The 27,653-nt window shown below is 27.9% G+C and overlaps 3 protein-coding genes across 7 annotated transcripts in view; 2 read left to right on the top strand and 1 right to left on the bottom strand.

Moving 5' to 3' along the window:
• The first annotated feature begins 4,849 nt into the window (after positions 1-4,849).
• LOC136077976 (uncharacterized) lies at positions 4,850-8,207 on the top strand. Its single transcript, XM_065792461.1, has one exon. It carries the CDS (start codon positions 5,807-5,809, stop codon positions 7,436-7,438), a length of 1,632 nt encoding a protein of 543 aa, XP_065648533.1. The 5' UTR covers positions 4,850-5,806; the 3' UTR covers positions 7,439-8,207.
• A 719-nt stretch (positions 8,208-8,926) lies between these two features.
• LOC136077977 (uncharacterized) lies at positions 8,927-13,617 on the top strand. Its single transcript, XM_065792462.1, has 9 exons — positions 8,927-9,162; positions 9,279-9,404; positions 9,485-9,595; positions 9,931-10,053; positions 10,139-10,201; positions 11,983-12,148; positions 12,260-12,382; positions 13,031-13,098; positions 13,435-13,617. Exons 4-8 carry the CDS (start codon positions 10,051-10,053, stop codon positions 13,054-13,056), a joined length of 381 nt encoding a protein of 126 aa, XP_065648534.1. The 5' UTR covers positions 8,927-9,162; positions 9,279-9,404; positions 9,485-9,595; positions 9,931-10,050; the 3' UTR covers positions 13,057-13,098; positions 13,435-13,617.
• A 4,564-nt stretch (positions 13,618-18,181) lies between these two features.
• Positions 18,182-27,653, bottom strand: part of LOC101240408 (SH3 and PX domain-containing protein 2A) — a 21,343-nt gene continuing 11,871 nt past the window's right edge. For 3 of the 5 annotated variants that reach the window (XM_065792463.1, XM_065792466.1, XM_065792465.1), the window contains 5 exons: positions 23,579-23,696; positions 23,234-23,355; positions 20,124-20,158; positions 18,813-20,054; positions 18,182-18,466 (listed from right to left, as the gene is read on the bottom strand). In XM_065792463.1, coding sequence (XP_065648535.1) covers positions 18,296-18,466; positions 18,813-20,054; positions 20,124-20,158; positions 23,234-23,355; positions 23,579-23,696 — 1,688 coding nt within the window. In that variant the 3' untranslated portion in view covers positions 18,182-18,295. Of the gene's footprint in view, positions 18,467-18,527; positions 20,055-20,123; positions 20,159-23,233; positions 23,356-23,578; positions 23,697-27,653 lie in introns of those variants that run through there. The other 2 variants (XM_065792464.1, XM_065792467.1) reach the window with 1 other exon arrangement.

Consider the following 27,653-nt stretch of genomic DNA (forward strand, 5'->3'; position numbering starts at 1 on the left):
TGGTTGCAGCAAGAGTTATCGGAAAAACATCATAAAGTAGAAAACATAGAAAATTTTATTGCATCTCTATCTGTTAAATCGTCTGCTGATGGGGTGTTACTGCTGACAGTTTTAGACAAAATCAGTCACATTTCAGTTGCTGATGAATTGAAAATCATCACTAGTGAACCATCATTATTTAGGAATCGAATACAAATAAGGTTGAAACACAAAATATGTTGGTCGATGAACAACGTCAAAAACCAGTTAAAGTTAGAGAATGGATAAAAAAACGTAGTGCTATAATACTTCTTGAATTAAAGCAACAGAAACATTTGGGTGATTTGAAAGTTGTAGGAAAGGAACTGAAAAACTTAAAGATAAGCAACTATTGATTCAACAAGCTGTTCAAATTCTTCGAATTAACGGTTAAGCACAGAAAAGAAAAAGAAAAAGAAAAAAATATATATATATACAGCTGAAGGGAAAAGATTACTTAAAATAACTTGGTGTACCATAAAAAAGCAGAACTATCTAGGTCTTCTCAGTGTACGTTGGAAACTCTTTTGTTCCAACAAAGCTAGTTCTCGACATCTATCTGAATTACTGCGTGTCTAATAAAATGTTCTGATGCTAACTCTAAATGAAAAAAAGTTTGAATAATGAACGATCTGCTGTATATAAACAACTGATACCACTTGTTGAAATACAAGTGAAGGCAAAAACATTTACAAACAGTTTTAAATAAGAAAAAGCAAAGTTCAATGTTCTGAAGAAAAATCAAGATTTGAAAAACCTTTTTGGTTTGACTGCTATCAACTTTGTTATGAAATTATGCACATTTATTGATTTACAAGACACAATGCTATTTTCGTTTAATGATTAAGCTAGTATTGCTTGTGGAATTGCTGCTGAAAATGAAGACGCTAGTTATGATAAGTAAAAAGTACCGAGAAAAAAAAATGCTGAAGATGTCAATTGGATAGTAGCCAAGAACCATAAATTGACATCATCAGTTTACCTTTTTTTTAATATCAGTTATGGTGTTGTTGGCAACAAGGCAACAGCGATATCAAACAATTGACTAACAAATCTGTTGAGGAAAGCATAATTCATTAAATGCCAATGTTATGGCGCGGGCATATTCCACATAGTTAATGATGAAAGATTTGTAATAAGTTTTGCTAAAACACCATTAAAAATGTAACACCTTTTTATGAGTCACGGTCAAAGAAATGACCAGACGTGAGTTTATGGTATGCAAAAGTTATTGAAGAAGCAATTTAATTTTTCCTAAAATATGATTATGAAATGTACTCTCGAGTCCTTAATACAAGAGAGAGAGGGGGAGGGATATGTTACAATATGCGTATTTTTTTAAAATAATTGAGTTTATAAATCCAAACTAATATTTTTTACAAAACACGCATTTTACAAAACTATTTAATTCTAGCGTGGCTTGCGGCCTAATGCGCATTTTTGAACTACTGTTTTATCATAATTTCAATAGGATTTAAAATGCTGGTATAAGTCTTATATTTTGGTGAGAAATAAACCAAAAGCTTATTTTCGACAAATTGAGATTTACTAGGTCGGCGATTTTTAAAGCCTGTTTTTATCAGTGACTGAAAAAATTATTATCAAATTTTTATGGCCGATTTTCTCTGATTTTTTTTAGTTTTGAGATATAATTTTTTTGTTGACAACAAGTAAAAACTAATAAACGAGGGGGAGGGGAGGAGGGTCTTAATAAGCCTGGGGTGGGTGGGAAAATTTTCCAAAAATTAATAAACGTCCCTCACCCTTTTTTTATTAAAGACTCGAGAGTACACTTTTTGATATTACTCCAAGATGCTACAGCGTATACAATTGAGCAGCCGTGGCCTAGTGGTTATAGTGGTTATAGAATTGAGAGCAACATCAAACCTTTTTTCGATTTTATGAAAGAGGTGTGAACTTCCTAGTTGTATTTTTTTTCCGAGATGTTCTGTGATAAAACCGTTAGGTCTTTTTAGAACACCTTTATAACTAGAATTTAAAAAATTCCATTCATCATCGTTCTTTTAACCTTGTCAAACCAATGCAACAAAATATTGGCAGAAAAACTCTAAAAATAGGGGGCATTTTTATCTTTTTTTAACTTAAAATGCAAACTGATGTAATAAAAAGGGCTTCTCTTAAAAAAGAAAACTTTTTGAAATTTTTGAAAACGTTCTAAAAATAAAGAGATTAAAATTAATAGCAAAGTAAATTTATTGACTCTGAGGTTGTCTGCAGTCTCACAAGTAGCTATTGTTGTGTTGACCTACAACATGAAATTAGTTTATTTGAAAAAGACAAACAAGAGTTAATATCAAAAATGCTCATTTTAAAATCTCAAAGTCAGTAAGGATATATATGGTCCAAAACCAAAATTAAAACAAATGATCAGTTATTTATGCTTTTAGTGTCGCTAAATTTTTTATGCAATTTTCTCCCACCAGCTATCAAAAAACAAAATCAAAAATAAAAACATTTATTTACGTGGGTAATATTATTTTTTGACTATTAATGGCATTATCCAATATTTGTGGTAGAATAAAACTTATGTAAAAGCCATTTAACTTTGTAACTAATTAAAAAAACAAATCAGCGAAGGTGTTCTTATGATGGTGTTCTTGCAAATCTCTCAAATATTTACAAACTTAACCCCATAATATAAGTCACAAAATTTAACCCCATTGTAACTTGTTTTTGTGTATAATAACCAGTTTGACGATATTTTTTAGATATGGTTCTCTAACCATATACGGCTTCTTTTAACATTCATGCATAAATATTTAATTCTCAGCATTTAGAAACTTCAAAGCTATGTAGAAAAAACAGTGTTTTTTAAAAGAGTCCATGAGGAAATGACAATTATAGCATTTCCTCAATTAAAAATAAATATATATATATATTTTTGAAGAAATGGTACCTAGAAATTTTGTTTAGAACTTTTTAAAATAATGTTTTTATTCCTTCGCGTATCGTTTGTTTTAATTTTTGCGTTTGATTTTTGATGTTTTTATTATTTTATTTCGGCGTCATTTCATAAGTTTTGGCGCCATTTTTCAGCGCTAAATTTTTCATACAATATAAAGACAAGGCGTTTTGTCAAAAAATCACCCGTTTTTTCAGCACAAAAAATGCAATGACTTCTAAAGTTGAAAGACCCCTCATTTTTTAAGTCTTTTTAAGCCCTTTACAACTATGTTAATCATATATAAATAAATTGACAAAAAAAAAAATCCTCTGGAATGGCTTCATTTAAAAGCTAAGACTTAAAAAAAAAAATCCTTCTGGAATGAACTTCATTTAGAAGCTAAGACAAAATAATTCTTTGTTTAGAAGATGCTTACGTTGATAACTAAAAATCTTTTTGTTAATTATTAAGCTCCCAGTTGTACACAGCAATGATTTTATTATAAAGGACAGGTAGTAAAGGAGAAAAGATATATTATTCTTCAGGTACATACTCAAGTAAATTTAAAGAACACTCATAAAGCTTAAATAAGAATGACATCATACGATTATACTCAAGTATATTTAAACATAATCAAGGTACATACTCAAATAAATTTAAAAAATAATATGCAAGTTATAATAATACATTATTAATTACATTACCCACTTTTTCCAACAGGACATAAGCAAAATGGTTTTCAAACAGAGGTAGACAGTCTGCTAATACAAATCCTTGAATAACGAACTTCATTTTTCATGCTGCTTTGCATTTTGCTGTTAGAATTATGTAAGTAAGAGTATGCGAAGTATAGATATTTTCAGTTGGTATATATCTTTTGCATTCAGGGTTGGACTAGCCCCCCGGGACACTGGGAAATTTCCCGGTAGACCGGACAACTTTTGTGGCTGTGGCTGCCGGCTTCCGCCTGTTACTGTACTTAGTAAAAAAAAGTATTTTTTCCACTTGAAATTCTATCATATCTTATTAATAATAAACATTAGACATTATAACAGTATAATTTTATGACGTCTTACGAGTACCGTAAAACTGGTAGATAAAGATATAAAAAAAACAACCACTAAAGCGTCAACAAAGTATATTTCTGGAGGAGGCTGAATAAGTGCGAATTTCATAACTGCGAATCTGCATAAGTGCGAAGCAGTTGCAAAGACTGGCATAAGTGCAAATTGGCACAAGCGCGAACTGGCATAAGTGCGCCGAAAGAATTTGCAAACATTGGCATAAGTGCGAACTGGCATATGTGCGAATTAATTGCAAAAACTGGCATAAGTGCGAACTGGCACAAGCGCGAACTGGCATAAGTGCGCCGAAAGAACTTGCAAACATTGGCATAAGTGCGAACTGGCATAAGTGCGAACTGGCATATGTGCGAATCAATTGCAAAAACTGGCATAAGTGCGAACTGGCACAAGCGCGAACTGGCATAAGTGCGCCGAAAGAATTTGCAAACATTGGCATAAGTGCGAATTGGCATAAGTGCGAACTGGCATAAGTGCGAATTGGCATAAGTGCGAACTTGCCAATTCGCCACTTATGCCAATTTGCACTTATGCCAATGTTTGCAAATTCTTTCGGCGCACTTATGCTAATTCGCGCTTGTGCCAGTTCGCACTTATGCCAGTTTTTGCAGTTGGTTCGCACTTATGCCAGTTCGCACTTATGCCAGTTCGCACTTATGCCAATGTTTGCAAATCCTATATACTTATATCCAATGTTTTGCAAATGTGCTAGTTCGCACTTATGCCAGTTTTTGCAAGTGATTCGCACTTATGCCAGTTCGCGCTTGTGCCAGTTCGCACTTATGCCAGTTCGCACTTATGCCAGTCGCACTTATGCAGATTCGCAGTTATGAAATTCGCACTTATTCAGTCGCCCCTATTTCTGAAAATACGTCTTGTTATCAAAATTATTGTTGTGGATATGTTCTCGCGATGCTATTTATGTATTTTTAAATTTAAGCATATCATTATCCGGTTTCTTGTTATGTAATATGTTACTATATTTATTACTACATACATTTTAGTTCATTAAGGCATACATTTAGTTACAACTTTCAACTTATATATTCTGTCAGTTAATTAAATTATCAGAAATCCATGTTTTATGATGAATTTTAAGATTTTACTAAAATATGGGATAAACTTAAATTAAATTTATCTGAAGTTTATGCAAGTTATAACACAAATAGAGGCACTGAGCTACCAAAGTTAGATTTGGAAGAAAATGAAATTGAACAAGAAAACTGCAAAACAAAGCTATTTTAATTGTTTTCTTTGTTGTTTCAACGTTTTGTTTCAGTGCAGATTATTTTTTGAGTCGTACAGCCATTTAATTTTGGCCTATAAATATATCTTGACCGTGTCTTGTCCCAAGTAGGCTGTGAAAAAAGTTTTTCTACTTTAAATTATATAAAAAATTGTCTATGGAATCGTTTATCACTTGACAATTTGGATGCTTGGATCTTAATGAATTTATATAAAGACATTTTAGAAGAATTAACACACGACAACATCATTATTGATGAAGCTGTGAAACATAGTTCTTTACTAAAAAAAGTTTTAATGATTTATATTATTATAACTCATTACCCTATGCGCGCATCACTAGTGATTTAGTATTGCTCAACGGTGATTAAGTGGTGATCACTAGTGATCGCTACTCAATCACCACTCTATCACCACTAATACATTACTTATTTACACGCAAAAATCAAATATCCCGAAATAATTTTATGTAAGTGGTGATTCAATGCTTATTAAGTAGTGACTATTTAGTTATATATCAAAATACGAAAATAGTTATAACTCATCTCAATAAAAAATGGCAGATAATAAGCGCAAGCACTACATGAAAAGCTATATGAGAGATTATAGAAGTTTTAAAAAGTTTTTCAATGAAGAAGAAGAAGGTAAAGAAGAAGACGAAGAAGAAGAAGGTAAAGAAGACGGAGAGGAAGAAGGTAAGGAAGACGACGACGAAGAAGAAGCTAATGAAAATGACGACAAAAAGGAAGAAGGTAAAAAAGACGACGACGAAGATAAAGAAGACAACGAAGATAAAGAAGGCGATGAAGATAAAGAAGATGATGAAAAAGTAGGTTGTTGCAAAAAAAATGGTAATACAGAAAGTGAGGTTTCTCAATCTGTCAAGACTCGAAGTTTTCTTTATAAATGGGCTGTTGAAAATAATATCAAGTCTAAACCGTTAAACGAGCTTTTGACACATTTGAACTCTTTCATAAAAGACATCCCTAAAAGTGGAACATCTTTAAAAAATACTTTAAGAAGTGTGGATGTTGAAAACGTTGCTGGAGGTGATTTTGTTTATATTTCTTTAAAAATTGCACTCAGCAATTATGTAAAATGCTTCAGAAAGCCAGCAGAGTTTGATCTTATTATGAATGTTGATGGCACTCGAATATACAATTGTAAGAAAAAACAAATGTGGCCTATATTGTGTACTATAAATCAACAAGGTCCATATGCAATTGCTTTATGGTATGGTGAAGGAAAACCTACAGTTCTTGGAGAATACCTCAAAAAATTTGTCGCAGAGTTAAAATTCTATTTTATAAATGGGTATGAAGGCCTAAAGGTGATAGTTAAGGCATTTGTATGTGATGCACCAGCCAGAGCATTTTTAAAATGTATAAAAAGTCATAGTGGATATGACAGTTGTGAAAGATGTGAAGAACATGGTGAGTATCATAAAGGTATAAGATTGTTAGGTACTAAATCTTTAATACAAGATAATAAAAAGTTTAAAGAAAAATTTTATTCAGAGCACCAGATTGGTAAATCACCATTATCCAAACTTGAAATTCCAATGGTGACTGGATTTATACTTGACTACATGCATTTAGTTTGTCTGGGGGTTAGAAAGAAACTTATGAAGAATTATATTAACAAAATAGGTTCCTCTGTACACAGCAAAATTTCTTCGCAGTTGCTCGAAATAAGAAAATGCACACCAACAGATTTTCAAGGTTGGCCGAGAAGTTTGGATGAATTTTCTGATTTTAAAGCAACTGAATTTCGCTTTTTTTTATTATATGCTGGAATTGTAGTTATGAAAGGCAAAATATCGCATGATGAGTATAAACTTTTATTGGCTTTTTCAGTTGCAATAAACATTCTTTTATCTGAGACAATGGTTAAAGATAACTCAATGGTTTCTTACTGTAAGAATTTGTTAGAATGGTTTACAACAGAATCAATTGTTTTTTATGGACCATTGTTTGCATCTTATAATGTGCACAGTATTATTCATTTAGCTGATGATGTAATAAATCACAAAGTATCATTGAATAAAATATCTGCATTTCCTTTTGAAAATTACCTTGGAAAAATTAAAAGAAAAATTCATAGTGGTACATATACAGTTGCTCAAGTTGTTAAAAGGCTTGATGAACAAAGTAAAGTAATACATCTATTACCAAAAAAAAATCAGTAATCTTTAATACAAATTTTAGAAATAGAGTTTATTATATCAGCAAAATAGGTTTTGTAGTTGTTGAGAAAGTTGTAGAAAACAAATATTTTTGTAAATTGTTTAAATTTTCGAAACTAACAAATTTTTTCGAAAGTCCTTTACCAAGTTCAGTTATTCATATTTAATAACTTTGTCAAATTGCAAGGAAATTGTATTGGAAAAGAATGCATTGCTACACAAAGCTATCATGATGCCTTGTGATAAAGAAGGCTATGTACTTATTCCTCTTCTCCACTGTGACCTTAATGACAATTTTACAAATCTATAATTTTGATTATTACTTTTACACATTTGGTCTTATTTATATTTGAAGTTAATTTTTTTTTTTGTTTAACCAAAAAATCTTCGCTTCCAACAAGGCTGCAAACAACCACTGGTAAAGTATTATAAGCAGTACTATTAAGCAACCACTATTAGAATTGGAAGTTACTGGATCAGAGAAAGGATGAAGTTTATAGAGCAAGATAACAATTGACAGATGACTTAAAAGATTGCAAATTATATGAATTAGGAAAGCAAGATGAAGGTACCAAATTCCAAAGAACTAATATTTGAGAAAAAAAACTAAGTAAATAAGAGTTTTTGGAGCACTTAGGAATATTCACAGAAAAAGGATGAGACTTAATTAAATGACAAGTAACACGAGAATGAATTTTAGTAGATGGCACAAAAGAGAATTTTATATATGGTTTCCAAATTAATTTTATAATGATTTTACAATTTTTATACAATGTAGCATAACAAAATGAATAAAAATTTTTTATTTTATGATAACTGTTGTTTAAAAAGACTTTCTCATTTTATATATATATATATATATATATATATATATATATATATATATATATATATATATATATATATATATATATATTCTATTGGTTCTTCCAAGCAACTAAAATTTGCATGTATTTCTTGTTTTTTTCAAAAATTCAAATGTATGTCATGTTGGATCTTAAAAGAGGGGGGGAAAAATTTGAACAAAAACCATGAAAACGTAGACTTTTTTATTTTTTGTTAAAAGATTTTTATGCAATAAAACATAAATTATCAATTTTGTATAAAATATTTATTATTTTTGGAATTTTTTTACTTGTTGGGTCTTTTGAGACCTAAGATATTAAAAACATTTACATTTGAAAAACTTTATATATATATATATATATATACATATGTATGTATATGTATATATATATATATATATATATATATATATATATATATATATATATATATATATATATATATATATATATATATATATATATTCAACTACAATAATATATATTAGTTGAATACATGTCACACCTGTTATCATGTCAGTATTTATTTTTAGTTTTAATTTTTAAGTTTAAGTATAAAAAATCAAAAAGGGGGTACATTCATTAAATATGTATTCACAAATAATTATTTATAAATTATGTTTCTTTTTTTTACACTTCTTTTTCAAGTTTCTAGTTTTTACAAAAATATGGAAAAATTTATCAATGCAAAATGGCTTGAACCTCCACATTCAATTGAATATGGTACAGTCCCATCAAATTGGGTAGAAGAAAGTAATGGCAGTTTATGGGTCTGTTGGCCTAAAGTTGTGAATGTGAAGCCATTAATTTTAAGCAGACAGATCTAAATCAGAGCAAAAGACTGGTCTAGGTTCATTTTGTTAAAGAAATATGGCAGTGGAAGTATGTTTATTTAATACAATATTTATAAGTGCAATAATTACCTGTATTTTATATATATATATATTTTTTAACTTAGAATTTATTCCTGTATTTTATAATATTTTTTTTTATTTTAGGCAGCTTCTCTGAATGTTAGATGATCCCCTCAGCTAATGATACAAATGAGGATACAGATGATGAAAACTTGTTAAAGCGAATAAACCGATTTACATTACCATATTTCATGAGCGATGATGATTTTGGTAAGAAATATTTAAATTATATCTATAAATTGTGTTTTTCTATAATTAAACAAATTAGTTTTATCTATTGTTTATTGTAGATAACGAGTTTGCTCCCAATCAATCAAAAAAAAAAAAAAAAAATTGACTTGCAGCAGTGATGAGGAGGCAGAGACCACTATAGACAATACTTCCGTCGTCTCTACAAAAATGTTCTTAATTTTATATTATTTACTTATGTATTTTTTTGCTGTTGCATTTTCACTCCTATTACATACAATTTTATTTCTTTGTGTCATTTGATTTATAACCTAAACTATCTGCAATGGTATTTTTAAGAGTAAAACAAATAACACACTTAGAAACACTGAACACAAGTTTAGAAGGATCTTTGTGTATTATTTTTAATGCTTGCTAAGTATTTATAACAAATAATATCTATTTATAAAAAAGTATATCAGGTATGTATGAAGAGGTGTTTCGGATTTTTAAGGTGCAGAAAGTTTTCATTTTTTCTTATAATAATTTGAATTTTTTTCACTTAAAGTGCCTTCTAATCGGACTTCGATGACAAAAAAAAACCATAAAGTTGATTTGGAGATTGAACCAGAATGTCAGTCTCAAGTATCGTTGATTAAATCCAATACCCAGCAGCATTTCACAAGCAATGGTACAGTTTTATTCTTTATATTTGTTTGATACTACTTTTTCATAAAATACTTATGTATATGAATGAACTAAATTTATTATTGCAGATTGCAGTAGTAAATCTGTTATTAGTTATGAGGTTGATAATACTTCTGCTTCATCACAAGATGGTATGTTTGTTATCTATAATGTTTTCTTTAAACTTTTATTGTTAACAATTTAGAAAACAACTATTAATTTATTTTTATTCAACCATATTATAGATTTACACACACAAGTTTATATTAATAGGTTAGGTCTCACTCAAATAGTTACAAACTAGTTAATGGAGTGAAAAACCTATAAAACACAAAGTTTAAAACATAATAAAATATAAAAGTAAAAGTTAAAAACACAAAATAAATGAATAATATTAAAGCAACTTAAATCTAGAAGTTATAAAAACAAATAAAACTTAAAAAACAAACAGAAAAACTTATTTAATGTAATGTTATTAACACTAGTTTTTTATTAATATTTAATAAAATACAAATATTATTTACTTACTAGTAAGTAAATGATATTTGTAATTTTAAATATTAAACTTTAAACAACTAATAGTTTTCCAGAAAAATGTAATGAAAATCCTAAAAAATATAACAAAAGAACTAATGGAGGTGAAGCAAAGTCAAAAAGATCTGATGGAAAAGTTATCTGGAGTACAATATACAGGAGTAGATATTGCTAATAAGTTAGTCTTTGTTACTATTGATAATGTTAAAGACTGATATGTAATGTTACCAACATTAGATACCAGTCTTTAACATTATCAATAGTAACAAAGCAGCAGGTATGTAATGTTACCAACATTTAACTTTATTCATTATTGTTTTGCTGTTTCATTGTACATTTTATTAATTTTTTAAGAATAATAAAAAGTACAGTAAACTCCCGATATTTCGAAACCTTGATAACTTGAACTTCCAGTAACTTAAACTAATTTTGAATCCCTGTTTAACCCTTATATATATTATACTCCCAATAACATGAACAAATTTCTTGGTCTCTTGGAGGTTCGAGTTATTGGGAGTTTACTGTATTTGATAGTTTTAGTAATAGCCTATAGTAGATTTAAATAGTAAGTTTGACCGGTTGTTAGCTCAGTTTGACCAGTTGTTTGCTCAGTTGATAACACTGTATGTAATATATAAAATATTAGTAGGAAAGCTTGTTTAAGTTAAGTCGTTTTCACACGCATATACATACAATACAGTATACATACAATTGCATGTATACACATAAAATAAATGTATACACACATACAATTACAGGGTTGGTGATCAACCTTTGAAGACCTGGAATACCTGGAAATAGCACGAAACCTAGGAAAAACCTGGATTTTGGAAAACTCAAGGATTTTTTTAAATTTTTATAAAATTCTGAGAAAACCCAAGAAAAATATTTTTTTGTTTAAATTTTTGAACAATAATTTTTTTTGTAAGAATAGCTTGTCAATACTAATAATAAATATACTAATATTTTAACAATAAATTTGCAAGATGTAGCTGTTGTTGTAAAACTTTTAGTCTGTCATATATAATTATTTTTGTTTAAATAAGGATAGTTATAATCTAGTAGATAAACTGGAAAGAATATGGAAAATTCAGGGAATTTAAAAAGCTATACTCAGGGAAAAACGCTCTTTACTCAGGGAAAAATTTTTAAAATTATATTGGCAACCCTGAATTAAGTATTGCATACATTGTTACTTTTTTATATCACATGCTTTGTTACTACTTTGTTGGCAATAGTGTTTAACCAAAATTGACTTGGTATTTTCAATATTTTTTGCTTTGCTTGCTATTCTGATATTTTATATAGTTTAGTAGAGGGAAATACGTGCCCTTATAGATCATCCACTGGTTACTATGAATATTCGAATGTTAATTATTGTGAGTAATTATTAATACAGGTGGCAGTTTTAGTTCGTGCTTGTTGCAACCACCCAAAAAAAAGTATATACGAGGTGATGAACAAACTTATCACAAAAGATGTTGCATCAAACTATAATATTAAAGGCACTTCTCAGAAGTGCAATTTTTGTATCGAATTCAAAAATGTTTATTCAGCTGTTATAGGTATATACAAAGAAATATTTTTTCATAGTATATTTTAAGAAATTTTGTAGCTCGTGTTTTATGAAAAGGTATTTCAATTTTAAATTTTAAAGTACAGTTTTATTCGTTTAGAGGCAGTCAGAAGTCAGCATGCTGATGCCAAAGATATACAACTCCACAGTTTTATGGGTGAATGGTTACGACAAGCTGGCGTGTTAAATATACGCACAGAGAAAAAAAAAATTGAAAATCATAGTAAAACATTATAATCTGTTTTTCTTTTACTAATGAAATAAAAAAACTATTTTCTTTATTCTTTTATGACTGTAATTTAGCGTTATTTTAATATTAATTCATGTAAATATTAATGGGCATGTTAATTCCGTAGCCATCGTAAACGCAACTCATTTAGGAAACGGAAATGTCTAAATTTGCAGAATTTTTGATGATTTTTGTTTAGTGTTGGTTCGTGATTTACCTTGTTTTATTTTGTTTATTTTAAAGTTTTAGAAATCTTGTAGAAATATGGAAAAATAAGCCATTTTATTGAACATGGAACAATCTCACGTGATTAGTTTTTTGAGATAAATTATGTTGTTGCTTTGACTACAAGTTGTTAATGACACAAATTTGTTTGAACTTTTTTTTTTTAATAGCTGTAATGTGAAAACAGTTAATGATTGTCAGAGATTGAAGCATACGAAGACATTTGAGATGACTAAAATTGATAGAAACTTGAGATGACTGAAATTGATCGAAAAGCTGGATAATTATGCTATTATTAATTATTATTAATTAACCATTATCATATTTCAGAAGTTATATTGATAAACTTGTTTTAAGTCGTTACCTTTACTTGCAATTATACTAAATTGTTTTTTAAATTATCAATTTGTTATATAGGTGATGACTTCAACCTAAATGGGTAAATCCTGGACATTTTCCAATACTTCTGCCATCAATAGATAAAGGTTTTATTTAGTATTTTTGTTTTGTATATTTTTAAAATATTTATTTACGTTAAATAGTATTTTGTTTTTTTATTGTTATCATTATTATTATTATTATTATTATTATTATTATTATTATTATTATTATTATTATTATTATTATTATTATTATTATTATTGTCATTATATATATTTACAGTTGGTAAGAATAACTTAAAAGTTTTAAAAGCTTAATAGCAATATATATAAAATTTTAATATTATTACTTATTAGTATTAATTTAATATAGTAGGGAAAAAACTTTGAATATTTAAAGATGAAACTTCATATTTTTAATTGCTATGTTTTTATTTTTAGAGGCAGTCGGGAGTCACGATGCGGACAACAAATTAGCACGCAAAAGATAATAAATTTTACAATCAGAAATACGACAAACTGGCCTGTTTAACGTTACGACAAACTGTCCTGATGAAATTCGTTAAAAAGCTGTTATTTAAAGATTAAAACACATTATGTCATTAAACACAATAAAACGTTTTATAAAATATTTTTTGTTTTATTGCTTTACTTATCTGCTTTAACTATTTAGTAAGTATTTTATCTTACGTTCTCTGCAGTCAATAAAATTAATTAGACATTCAAATAGTTATTTATCTATGTATTTAAAATATTGGATTTAAAATATTTCCTTATAATAACTTTTTTAAAGCTATTGTTTATAAGCAAAAAAACTCTTACATAATAAGTAATTTATCACTAATAACAATAAGTAATCGCAACAAAAGAATCGGCGTTAAATCAGCAGTAATAATCACAACTTATTCACTAGTGACAAATCGCCACTCAATCACTAGCGATAAAATGTTTACAGAATCAACATTCAATAAGTACTAAATCACCACTTACGATAAGTATTGAATCACTACTAAATCACTGATGTATCAGTGCTAAACCAGCGGTGATAATCACTACTTAATCACTAGTGACTAATCGCCACTCAATCACTAGTGATAAAAAGTTTACAGAATCACCGTTCAATAAGTACTAAATCACCACTTACGATAAGTATTGAATCACTACTAAATCACCAGTAATGCGCGCATAGGGTAGTTATTTAACATAATGGTTTTTTTATTTGTATAATTTTATTAATGTGTCACTAGGTTCCCGCTCTTCATTAAAAACCTTAAATAATTAAAACCTTCTTTAAACTTATTAAATAACCTCAAGAAGATTGAAAATGATTATCTCCATGAGTAATGAATTTCTCCTAAATTTTTAATAAATTTTTTGCCGTTTTTAACTAAATCTCCTTGAAAATTATGAAAGTTTAACAAAACCTAAAAACTTGTAAAAAGAGTTTATTAGCACTAGGTGCCTTTTTTTGAAGAAACCTCGGGCTGCTTCGTTTGGGTGCGAGATCCCTCGTTAATTGGATTATTGAAAAACTCATCCATCCTTTTATTATAAACATTAAAATATATTTAAAAAAACAAGAAGTGTTAATAGGCTGTTACAATTTGATGAGGCCTGTCACTAATGGTTTTCCCGGTCCATGTTTTAGAGCTAGTCCAACCCTGTTTGCATTTAAATCTTTTGCCTTCTTCAAAAAACTGTAATGGCTTTATTTTTTTTATTTTTTTAGCTTTTTTTTTCTTTTTTCTGTAGTTTTCTATCTCTTTAATAGTGAACTGAGGCAAGTATTTTAAACTTTTACCCCATATTGAAGTTTTATCTATAGATTTAAAATCAGCTATAATGTTTATAATTTCTATTAATTTAAAAAAAAAATTGGTAATTTAGTAAAATAATTTTGTAAATCTTCAAAAGCCTCGTGTACTCAAGAATTATAAACTATTATTTGATGTTTACATTGATTTCCCAAATACATTACTTCGTTTCCAAACATTACGTCATTGGAATGCGTCTATAAAAAACAAACGCGTTTAAAGTGTTTATTTTGCAGCTCTTTGTATCAAAATTGCTTCCATGTCGTATACACGCGCATTTTTATTTATTTCATCGAATTCAAAAGTTCGTTTTCTTAAACTTTTTATTTAATACATTTTTTTATTTGATAAAAATTTAAAAATTTTTCATACTTTAGGAAAATGTTTTGATACGATAGCGCGTATAATAATCATAATGCAGCTCTTTAAAAAAGAAGATAAACTTTAAAAAAAAGTTAGGATGAAATAGAAATATTGTTATAAACTTTTAGTAATACAAATTAATCGTGAAGGTAAAAAAAAAAAAAAAAAATTAAAAATGGCCAGATCGCGCTAGTGGATGGGGTAAGTGAACAAATATCATTTTTGCGAAGTATCCACTTAGCTACGCCGACCGATAGAATAACGAAATTTTAATATATTTAAACTTTTTTTAAATGACGCAATAATCCTGGTTTCTATCATATAAATTGTATTTATTAGAAATACGCACAGAAACCACGTGCAGTAGAGATAGTGCTTTAACTTGGCAAGTTTTTTAACTTTGCAAAGTTTGCGGTCTTTATCTACAGTACGACTTTTATTTGCGCATTTTTACTCAATGATCATAATAACAATTACAGTGTTATTTAAGAGATCGGAGTTCAGCGTCTTTACTCCAACTTTTTAAAACCACTTTTCTAGTAGGATGACAAGAGTTAGAAAGCGTTTAAAAAGAATTAAAAACCACATTATTTTAATATTTAAAAAAGTTTTATAAAATGTAAAACTGTAAAAGAGTAAAATAGGTTTCTAAGCTTTACAAGTTAAGTAATTTACAGGGGGGTGGATGCACCATTTTTTGATGTTTGAGATGATTGGAGCCTAGTAACAAAAATGTTCTAAAATTTTGGCGACACCTGCCTAAAACCAGTGAGAGAAAATATTTTTATTACTATTCTCAACTAAATTTATATTCATTAATAAATTTTAAAATTCATAACAAAAATCTCTTTGGGTTCAAAAACTATGGCCTCAAAAATGTGTAACCCCCTCAAATTAAAGGGGTTCAATCTTTTTACGGTCGTAATTTTTAAACGCTAAGATATTAGTGTATGAAATTTAAAATTTATTGATGAATATATATATTTGAGAATAGTATTAAAATTTTTTTATTAACTCTCACTTTTGGGGCAGGCATAACCATCATTTTAACGGCTTTTTTGATCCCAGGCCCCAATCATCGCAATCTTTGCAAAGCATCTTTATTTGACATAAGTATAAACATATAAATGTTTGGAGCTTGCTCCATCTCTGAAAGTCTCAAACATCAAGAAAATCTCAAACATCAAGACATGCTGCATCCGCCACTGATTTAAGATCTGCAGTCAGGTGGAATTTAAATGGTTGAACTTTATTTTCTTTATAATAATAGAGAATTGTTATAGAGAATATAATTATAGAGAATTATTAGAGAGATATCTTATGTAAAAGTTTTAAGATCTATGCAACATTCGCTAACTTCCCAGAAATATTTTGGTTTAAATATCAAATCATAATATTTCAACTCTGTAAAAAGTTACGCACTATTTCTGATGCGTGTTTAAACCATCTAAAAGAAAAAGAATAGCACAAGCCAAGAATACGGTTTCAAATCGAAAATTTTTTAGCTTTAAATCTCATCCTTTTACTGTGACTGCTCCTAAGTGCTCCAAAGTCTTATTCGCCTAGTTTTATTTTCTCAAACATCAGCCCTTTAGATTTCGCTTCCTTTATCTTGTTTTCCTGATTCATATAATTTGCAATCTTTTAAATCGTCCGTTAATTGTTATCTTGCTCTATAAACTTCATCTTTTCTCTTCCAGTAACTTTCAACTATAATAGTGGTTGCTTTCAGCCTTGTAGGAAGTGTAGATGTTAAAAAAAAAAAAAGAAGAAAAAAAATAGACATAATCGAAACTTTCAGTTACGTAAAGCTAACTAATACTATTTAGCAAAATACCAATTAGGATATTATGTTTTCATTAATTGTAAATAGTATTTACTATGGCTATGCTTAAAAATTGAAATTTTCAATTTCAATTTTTTTTTTTCTTCTTTAAATAACTATTATATGACACATAATTTTTTTTGCAACTGATTTTTGTGTAACGTAACGCCATTGATTAATAAATTCATTTAGTCTGATTTGGTTTATTATTCAAAATTTATTAACATTTTTTTTTTCAATATTTTTATGGTATTGAACGGTATTTTTAAAAAAAGAGGCAGCAAAAAAGAATATTCTGTATTTTTGGTTTACCGGTAAAAATGGATTTAATAAACAAAATACAATAAACGATATTTGGTTCAAGCCTATAGCTATACAATCACCAAATATATGCTTTGTAACATTTTGTGGTTTTCATTTCTCTTAAAATAGTGAATTCGTAAGTCTCAACGAAGAAAATGTGGTATGTGAAGAGTAATTTCTTTATGTAGTTAACGTGCTCTATTAAAACAGTTCTGGTTTAATGTGGCTTAAACATGTACGGTTCAAATCAGTTGACGGTAATGTTGCCATTCTCCTCTATTTTAAAAAAAAGAAGAGAATGGCAACCCTAGCTGATGGCACACCACAGATTAGCAATAAATTATATTTTTCAAAAACCTCTTAACTTAAAACAACAGTGACTCTCATAATACAAAATACTATTAGTCATTTTTTACGTATAATTTTTAAATTTATGTTGTGTAGTATTATCTATTTTTTTAAAAATCAGTTTACTATGAGATTGCGCTGCACACAATGTTGAAACAAATATTATCGTAAAGCAATCTTGACCGAAACCTTTGCTTATCGATGTTTACAGCTTGATAATGTTGCTGATCGACTATGCTTATTAACAAAAAATTGAACATTTTTAGTTATTTTATTATTTCTAAAAAGCACGAAAGAGTATAAGGGGCAGTGGTATTCATGAGGTAGTTAGTTTTCAAGCGCCATACACATTTCACCTCATGCCCTCTACACTGCAATACATCTGAACCTTACTACTGTACCCAAATTGCGTAACTTTCATAAATTTATTTCGCTCCTGGTTTTTAACTTTTTAAACTTTGTATAAAATTTATTTATTTTGATAACAAATATTTATGCACTTAAAACGTTTCGATAAAATTTAGATAAAATGCACTTTTGACGTTTCGAGTATACATTATATATTACATGCATGTTATTATTTATATTAACAAATTATAATAACTAACAATTCAAGCAAAGTAAAATATAATTCTAGTGTATTGTTTTATTACCAGTATAATCTAGATGGATTATAGACAGATTGTTGAATACAGATGGATCGATCGTGCAAAATGTCATTATGAATGTCACATATTGATGCCGATATGACAAAATACCATAACATTAATGATGTATTAGTGATATCGTGTGGCGTAAAAATCACACACGCATATACACGCTAAACAGCAAATAAGTAAATAAAATTTAGATATTAAATAACGTAAAATTAAAAACATGCGTTTAAATCATTAAAAAAATTACTAAAAACTAAATTATACAAAAATACAGTTTTTATGCAGTAAAATAATTTATAAAATAATTTTTAATTACATAATTTTAAAAAGTTAGATGGTACCCAGCCTAAAACATTTTCAACTTCGGTATGCCACCAAAAATAAAAACATACAGTTAAATAATTAAAAAAGTTACTAAAAAACCAAATTCTATAAAAATATAGTTTTCATATACTTAAATAATTTATTAAATATTCTTTAATTACACAATTTTAAAAAGTTAGAGGGTACCCAGCCTAAAGCATTATCAACTTCGGCATACCACCAACCTCCATTATCTTTTTTTAAAACACGCACTCGCTGGCCCATCTTTAAATTTATTATACTTTTATCAGTATCTTCATAATTCTCAATCGCTATGTAGATTTCTTCATTTGATTTTATCAGCGGAGAGCAAAAATCTGGTTTCAATTTTGGTTCTTTAAATATATGACTAGTAGGACGCGGAGAAGTACTAGCTACATTAAGTTTTGTGTATTTCGAAACTGGAGGATTTCTTATTCCTTCATATTTAGATTGATACTTTTCGATATCAATATAATCTTCTTCTGCTGTTTTAATTGGACTTTTTGTTGGAATGGACTGTAATTGTAATTCTTTATAATTTGGATCATTTGGGCAAGTAGGAGCAGTGAAAACCTCAAGCTCAGTATATATCGATGTATTGGAACTTGATATTGGTCCGGTTTTAGATACCTTAGTCAATGGTTTTTTTGGTATAGCAGGTTTTCCCGCCAATACAAGGTTATTGTTAGTTTGTTTATTATAGCATCGAGAAGCATCGTCGATGTTATCAGTCGATGTTTTAGAAGACGATTTAGAATTGAGTTTTGGTCGTGGTATGGGTCGTGGCAGAGGTCGTGGCAAAATGTTATGATTATTTTTGTGTGGTTTTAAATCTCCCTTAAAAAGTTTTCCGGTCTCTAAATCTCCCTTTAAAGATTTCCCGGTTTCTAAATCGGGCTTTATAGAAATTGCTTTAGATGTATCTTTAATCTCATTACAATTGGAATGTATTTTATTTAAATAACTAGATGGTGCCCAACCCTCTTGAGTTTTAGTTCTAATTAACCACCAACCGCTATCCTTTTTTTCAATTACTTCAACAACCTGATTTTCTAAGAATGATAAACAAGCTTTATCCGTTGAATTAAAACTTGCTGATGTTATATAATACTCTTTTGTTGCTTGATCTTTTTTGGTCTTTTTTAAACTTGTTCGAGTAATCATTTTAGAATGCACCCAGCCTTCTACACCACCAACTTCAATGTACCACCATCCATTTGGTAACTTGTCTTGAACCACAACAGGTGCACCTTCAAATATATCTATCTTCTTTTCGCCAAACGCTCTAATATTAGTAGATGCAACATATAGCGACTCTGATACTTCAACTTGGTTCACATTTGTCAAACAATTTGTTTTACTCTTCTCATCAACAAGAGTTTTATCAGTTGATACATTTACTTTTATCTAAATCAAAAATAAATTTTTTCAGAAAATTTTCTCAGATAACATCCTATTTAATATATTAACAAATACCTTATAGGAGTTTCTTCTTGGTGGAGGAACAATACCTATTACAAAGCAAATTATAAGTATATTATAAGTAACTATATTATAAGTAAAAACAGAACTAAAAAAACACTAAAAAGACACGATTAAAAAGAAACCAGATAGTAAGCAATTATTAGTAAAAGATTGATTTTAACCATCAAAGTCTTTTTATTTTTTAATGGTTTAACATTTTGTATAAAGGAAATATTTAATATGTTGACTTAAAAGTAAGTTAAGAAATATCTTCAAATAAAGTATTAATACGCATTAGGCATTATTTTTTTTTGATCGCCGTCGGATCATAATATTTCAATATCATCAATCAATATTTATGTGGTGACGCATTAAAAGCATATGAAAGAATTGGACACTTGTCATTTGCCTATAAAGCTGCAAAAGAAAGACTTAAAAGAAAATATAGAAGAAAAAAAAAATTATACCATCAATTGCAAAAAAAGGTTCCAGAGATAATGTTAATAAGAAATAAATGTTGGGTATATGTGAACAGATTGAAAGAAAATGTTGAATCTCTCAAAAAGTTTATAATTAAAGATTTTTAAATTGCAGCAACAGAAACTCTTCATTTATTAAAAAAAGCTCTAGTTAAAAACCTCCTGAAGCAAATTTGTGCTATGGTGACATTGAAAAAAGAAAATATATTGGATGAAGAAATGTTATATTTGCAAAAGCGGTCATAAAACAGAGGATTGTTTAACCTTTAACTTAATCAAATGTTGAAGAAAGATGGGAGACAGCCAAGAAAAATTAACCTTGCTTCAGATGTTTGAATTTTAACCACTCATTAAAAAATGAAGAAACTCTAGAATTTATGAAATTTAGGGGTGTGCATAGGCACAATCGTTTCCTTCACAAGAAGAGTCTAACTGAAGAATTTCTGAGGAACCCAGGAAAAAAAACATGGAAATAGAAAACTTTTATATGTCAAACATCCAATTATATATGCATAATGAACTCTTTAAACGGTACCGTCAAGCAATGCGCTGACGACAAGTCAACGCATTGCTTGACAATGGAAGTACACACTCGTATTTGAATCCTGATGGAGCTCCTGAGTTTTCACTCCAAGATAAAACAAAAAAAAGGTAACTGTCAATATGATAAACAGAAAAATTGATTTGTTTAAAACAATGCCAAAAAATACTAGCTGAAGTCATTGAATTTTGGGGAAAAAGGTTGTAAAGGAGAAGACATATAAGAAACATAAAACTCCTAAAACATTGAACCAAACCATAAAATTGACATTCTAATTGGTATGGATTATGCTGAATTACACTGCGTAGTTAAAGAAATTCAAGGGGATCTAATGAACCAGTTGCTCAGCCTACAACCCTTGGATGAACATGCATGATGGTTTTAGAGGATATCTTCAAATCCATTTTTCGAAGTTAGTATTAGTTTAAGCTGTGACTGGTATTGGTACCAGTAAGCGTGTTTTAAGCACACTATGACAGCTGATTCTCATGATGGTTTGACACCCATCAATCAGGTCTTGCATTGAACAAATTTACTGAAGTAGTTTCAACAACATTTTTTGGCAGTTCATTCCAAGAATTTGCAGCTCGATTTAGTAAAACATTTTTTCTGTAATTATGTATTAAAAATTCCTTAGAACATTTAAAGCTATGGCCACAGGTACAATTTGATTTAAAGGAAATTGATTTGAATGTCTAATGAAAACAAAAGTCTTCAATAAGTATAATTTGATATTTAGAGGAAATTGATAAGAAGAATCTAGGTGATGGTTGATACTTATCACACTTTTCAATGCTCCCATCCGATAAATAAACTACAAAAGTCAGAAGCGTGTTTGATGGATCTGCAAAATACAACGGTAAATCAATTAATAAAGTTTCTTATCAAGGTCTAAAACTTCAACAAGACCTTGTGACATTTTTACCTTAATTTCAAAAATAGCTAGTTGCACTAACTTGTGATATAGCATAAATGTATTTTAGAATCAGAATACATAAAGAAAAAAAAGAAAAAAAAAAACACTTTATATAAAGTGATTTTTGCTTAAAAAGATGGCATCATTACTTGATCCCTTAAGTTTTTCATCATCCTATATCATTTGCATCAAAATAGTTATGCAAGAATTGTGGATTGACGGAATTAATTGGGATTATTAAATTCCAGATAAAGTTGTTAACAATGTTGATCAATGGTTTCAAGATTTAAAAAATAGATAATAAAAATTCCCAGATGTTTACAAACAACTTCAACCATAACAAATTCATCAACACACATTTTTACTCATACATCTTTAACATATGCTGCTTGCAACAAATGCTGTTGCTTACCAACAATATTTATATGACACAGGAGAAGTTTACTGTGTGATCATAATGTTGAAAGCCTGTGTGAGTCCATTTCAATCTATCAGTATACCAAGAACTGAATTTCTTGAAGCTGACTCAAGTTTATGACCTGCAGAAAAGATTGTTAAAGCCTTGAAGCCTAAAATCAAGGATGTAACTATTCTTAAATCTTTTTTTTAAAATATTTAAATACTTACTTTTACTAACTTTTCTGTTAAACCTATTTTTATATTATAGCCCACCAATCATGCAAAGTCATTTAAAGTTTTGGTTTCAGTTGATAAAAAGAATAAAATACTTTTGTACTTATTTTTGCAATTACGGTAACTTCTGATTACGGTAACTTCTGATTACGGTAACTTCTGATTACGGTAACTTCTGATACTATTTTTGAAATGGCTTCTCATTAAAAATATAATGAAATGAAAACTTCTCATATTGATAAGTTATTCTTCTTTTAGACCTGTTTGTAATGTATTTTTTATGGAACGAACATTAGTTAATTCAAGTTAAGCCTTCAAGTTAAGCGTTCAAGTTACGTTTCAAAGTATAATTTAACACTTTAATAAGTATATTTAAAATATAACAATAAATAAAATGATACTTTTAAATACTAAAAATAGAATAAATAAATTTTCAAGTAATTCATAAATTAAATATTCTGAAAAATTTTTTTTTAATGTCTCCTTCTTGTGGTATTAAATGATTTTAAGCTTTTTACAAAAGCTAATGAAATGACAATCTTGTTGTTCCTACCTCTAGATTGTAAACCTGTCCTAGATTGGCGAACAACTCCTGCTTCTGCTACTTTAGGAACCTTGTTTAGGTGAATAGCAGGCACAAAACCGTCATAATCTTTTTCTGCATCACGTTTCAACCTAAAAATGTATTTTGCTTACACACTTACGCCAGTCATTATTTATTATTTACATCACACACACATATATGTATTATATACATTCATCAAACATCAAGTGCTTGATGAATGTATACTTGGTCTTTGATTTGATAACTAATATTGCATAATATTAATAAACATATATAGAATAATAATGTATACATTCAACAAGACTGATTATAAAAATTTAACATTAAACAAACCTAACATTCCACCAACCATCTGAACACTTTCCTAACACAAAAACAACATCTCCCAATGTCAATGACAACTCGTCAGGTTGTTCTGCTTTATAAGCCTTTATGCAAATAAACTTTTCCTCTAAAATTACAATAAAAAAAGTTTTATATAAATTTTATCAATCATTTATTACTTTATTATATTTAGTAATATCAATAATGATGATGAACTAAAGTATACTAAATAATCTGAAAAATTTACCCCATAAAACTTATATAATTAAACTAATTAGTTTTTAGGGTCCACATACCTGATTTCATTGAAAACAAAATAAAAACTATTCCTTTTATTTCTGGACGTTTTTTAATAATCACCTTGTAGAAATAATCTAATTATCTAAAAGTTGAAGTATATCTAGAATGAAACATAATAAGAGACTAGAGTTGTAAACTGGAAGATTTCATGCAATACCGGAAAAATAAAATTCTTTCAGAAGGATATTTAGAATCAGGAATTTTTTTATTTGTACTAAATATTAGGAAAAGTTGAGGTGTTTTGAGTGAGTCAGTTAAAAAAAGAGGTCATTACTATAAACTTGTTGTTAGTTTAACTCAAAGACAGTTATTTCCATGGACATTTTTCTACATTCATTACCTACCCAAAGTTGTGAGAGAGCAATTAAATTAGTCCCTGAGTCAGTTTGTTATTGTGAAAAAATGATGGCTTTATATGAATACAATTGCATATTCAGAAAACTATGCCTTTGTTGAAACCAAAAAGACCTAATTTAAGTAATCAATGCTAAAAAATAACTATATAAAATGCTTAAAAATAACTCTCACTTGTTTCCAAAAAGACTGATTTTATGTTTAGTCAGTTTCACTTTTTTATTTTTGAGGTGCTCTGTTATGAGCTCTCGCTTTTATTACCTTAATAATAACAAGTAAATTAAAAAATTTATAAAGTCGACCTTTTCAAAGATTTTTTAAAAATCTTTGAAAAGGTTAAGAAAAGTTTTGAAAAGATAAATTAATCGCAAGTGAGAAAACAACACATGAAGTTAAACTAAAGTTTGGAATGGAACCAAATATTTTACTGAAATATTTTACAGGTTTTTTATATATGAAAACATAATTAATAAATCTTCATTTCTGCTAAGGCAACCAAAAGCAAACTAAAAGTTAGTAATTATAAGCAACCAAAAGTTGGTAATTGATACATATAATATATATAAACACTGGCGTAGGGATAGGAGGCGTAGGGAGTTTTGCCCCTCCACCTCAATTTTTTCTATTTAAATTTTAGCTGTTTTAGGTCCCCTTAATTTCTATTTCAATCCCCCCCCCCAACTTTCTTAACCTTCCTAGGTCACTGTATATATATATATATATATATATATATATATATATATATATATATATATATATATATATATATATATATATATATATATATATATATATATAAGGGTGGAGCGATTTTGAAAATTTTTGAAATTTGATTTGCCTGAGCAGCAAATCAATATCTTTTGGTGAAAAAAGAACCTTACTCTTTTTTTTTTTAGTTTTGATGAGTTCTTGAGGTTCCTCTTTGGATTCTAAATTTTTAATTTGTCCTAATATTGTTTAAATTTTTTTTTTCTAAACTATATCAACTTGATACTTAAAAGAAGCAAAATAATATGCTGATTTTGAAAATAATATTTGTTTTTATTAAAAAATTAAAATTAAAAAAGTAGAGTTGTTTTTTTCATTAAAAACCCCCGTCCTCAACAAAACGGGGGTTTTAAGGTATATTTTTGCAAGTATTTTTTTCACTAAAAATTTTTTTTTAATAAAATTATTATTTATGAAACAAGCATTTTTTTCTGCTTTTTTTGAGTCCAAGGTTGATATGGTTTAGAAAAAAAAAAATTCAAAAATATTAGGACCTGTCAAGATCTCATCAAAATCAAAAAATATTTTTTTACTTTTATCTTATAATTAATAGACATTGATTCGTGTCTCAGTAATATTGGTTTTTAAACTCATTTTTTTTTTGCTATGAAAATCGCTCCACCCTAATATATATATATATATATATATATATATATATATATATATATATATATATATATATATATATATATATATATATATATATATATTGGCACAAAAATTTCTTATTTATAATTTCTTATTTATAATTTCTAATTTATAATTAATCAGTAAAAATATAAAAAAATGTGTTTTTTATACAATTTTTGATTTTTTACTTAGACAGTTATTAAATTGCCTGCCCAAAAATTAATTGTACAAAACCGTTTTATTATTTGTTATGAATGTTTATGGTTTTTTAATTTATAAAATATCAATTTTATTATTGAATTTATATTTATAGAATATAATTTTCAGCAATTAATAACATTTTTGATAAAAAAAAGTCATTAAAAACTCTGTTCATCGAACATTATGGCACCTAAAGGTAAATTTTTTAATACTACTCAATGAAAACTTATTATAGACTTGGTTAAACAAGGAAATACTTAGAGAAAAGTTAAAGAACTTACAAATATTCCATTTACAACAGTTGGAGCCATTGTAAATAAATCCAAACAATATGAAACGTTTGAAAGTTGTACTGGACGAGGACGAAAGTAAAAGACAACCTCACAAGATGATAGTGAAATTTTAAGAATGAATAAAAAAAATCAGTTTGAAAGTGTAAAAAATATAACAAATCACCTGAAAAACTTAACAGGATACACAATTTTACTAACATCAATTAGAAATCGCATTCATAAAGCAAGATTTAAAGGATGTATAGCTTGGAAAAAACCGTTTTAAACATAAAATCATATGAAGAGTAGAATGAATTTTGAAAAAAAGTATTATTTAATGGCAGCAACAATATTTTGGAAAAAAGTACTTTAGACTGATGAATCCAAGTTTAATTTGAAAAAATCTGATGGTGCACAGAGAGTTTGGCGATTAAGGGGTGAAACATTTAATTTGAGTTGCATGAGAGGAACAGTTAAACATGGTGGTGAAAGTGTAATGTTATGGGGTTGTATGGCATGGAATGGTGTTGGTAAACTAGAATTTATTGATGAAACTATGAATGCTGATTTGTATAACAATATATTGAAGCAAAATTTAAAATCTTTTGCTAAAAGACTTAGATTGGGAAACAGTTTTTTATTTTAACAAGACAATGACCCAAAACATACTGCTAAAAAAACTAAAACCTTTTTTGATGAAAATGGCATAATTGTTTTAGAATGGCCTTCACAGAGCACAGATTTGAATCCAATAGAATCTTTATGGACTTTATTAGATAAAAAATAGGTAATAGGCATTAACGAAAAAAGAAGATTTGAAGAAAGCTGTTTTTAAATCATGGCCTATCATTGACAATAATCAAATCAAATGTCTAGTAGAATCAATGCCGAAACGCTTGTTAGATGTAATTAAAGTAAAAGGAGGGCCAACTAAATATTAAAATAAAATACAAAAACTTGAAACTGTTTCTCAGTTATTTTAATAAACTGGTAATTTTTCTTAGCCTAGTAATTTTTCTTAACCTATAAAGTTTTTCTTGTACAAATATTTTATGTGCAAGTGTTTTTATCCCCTTTTTTTTGTACCAGGTAATTCAAAAGCATAAAGACAAATTTAACAATTTTTTTACCAAATGAATAATTGGAGAAAAAAAGTTCTTTATAATTACTGCATGATACAGTATTTTATTCAAAGATGTTAATTTTATTGAAAAATTACTTTGTGCAATTAAATTCTGTTCTCACTGTATATATATATATATATATATATATATATATATATATATATATATATATATATATATATATATATGTATATATATATAAATATATATAAATATATATAAATATATATAAATATATATATATATATATATATATATATATATATATATATATATATATATATATATATATATATATATATATATATATATATATATATATATATAAATATATATACACTGGCGAGCAAAAAAAAGTGAACAGTACAATTTTTCAGTAAATTATGTATTATTAATCAATTAAAAATATAATACATAAAATATAACATATCGCTT

This window comes from Hydra vulgaris, chromosome 03 (assembly GCF_038396675.1).
Source record: "Hydra vulgaris chromosome 03, alternate assembly HydraT2T_AEP".
NCBI classification, from domain to species: Eukaryota; Metazoa; Cnidaria; class Hydrozoa; order Anthoathecata; family Hydridae; genus Hydra; species Hydra vulgaris.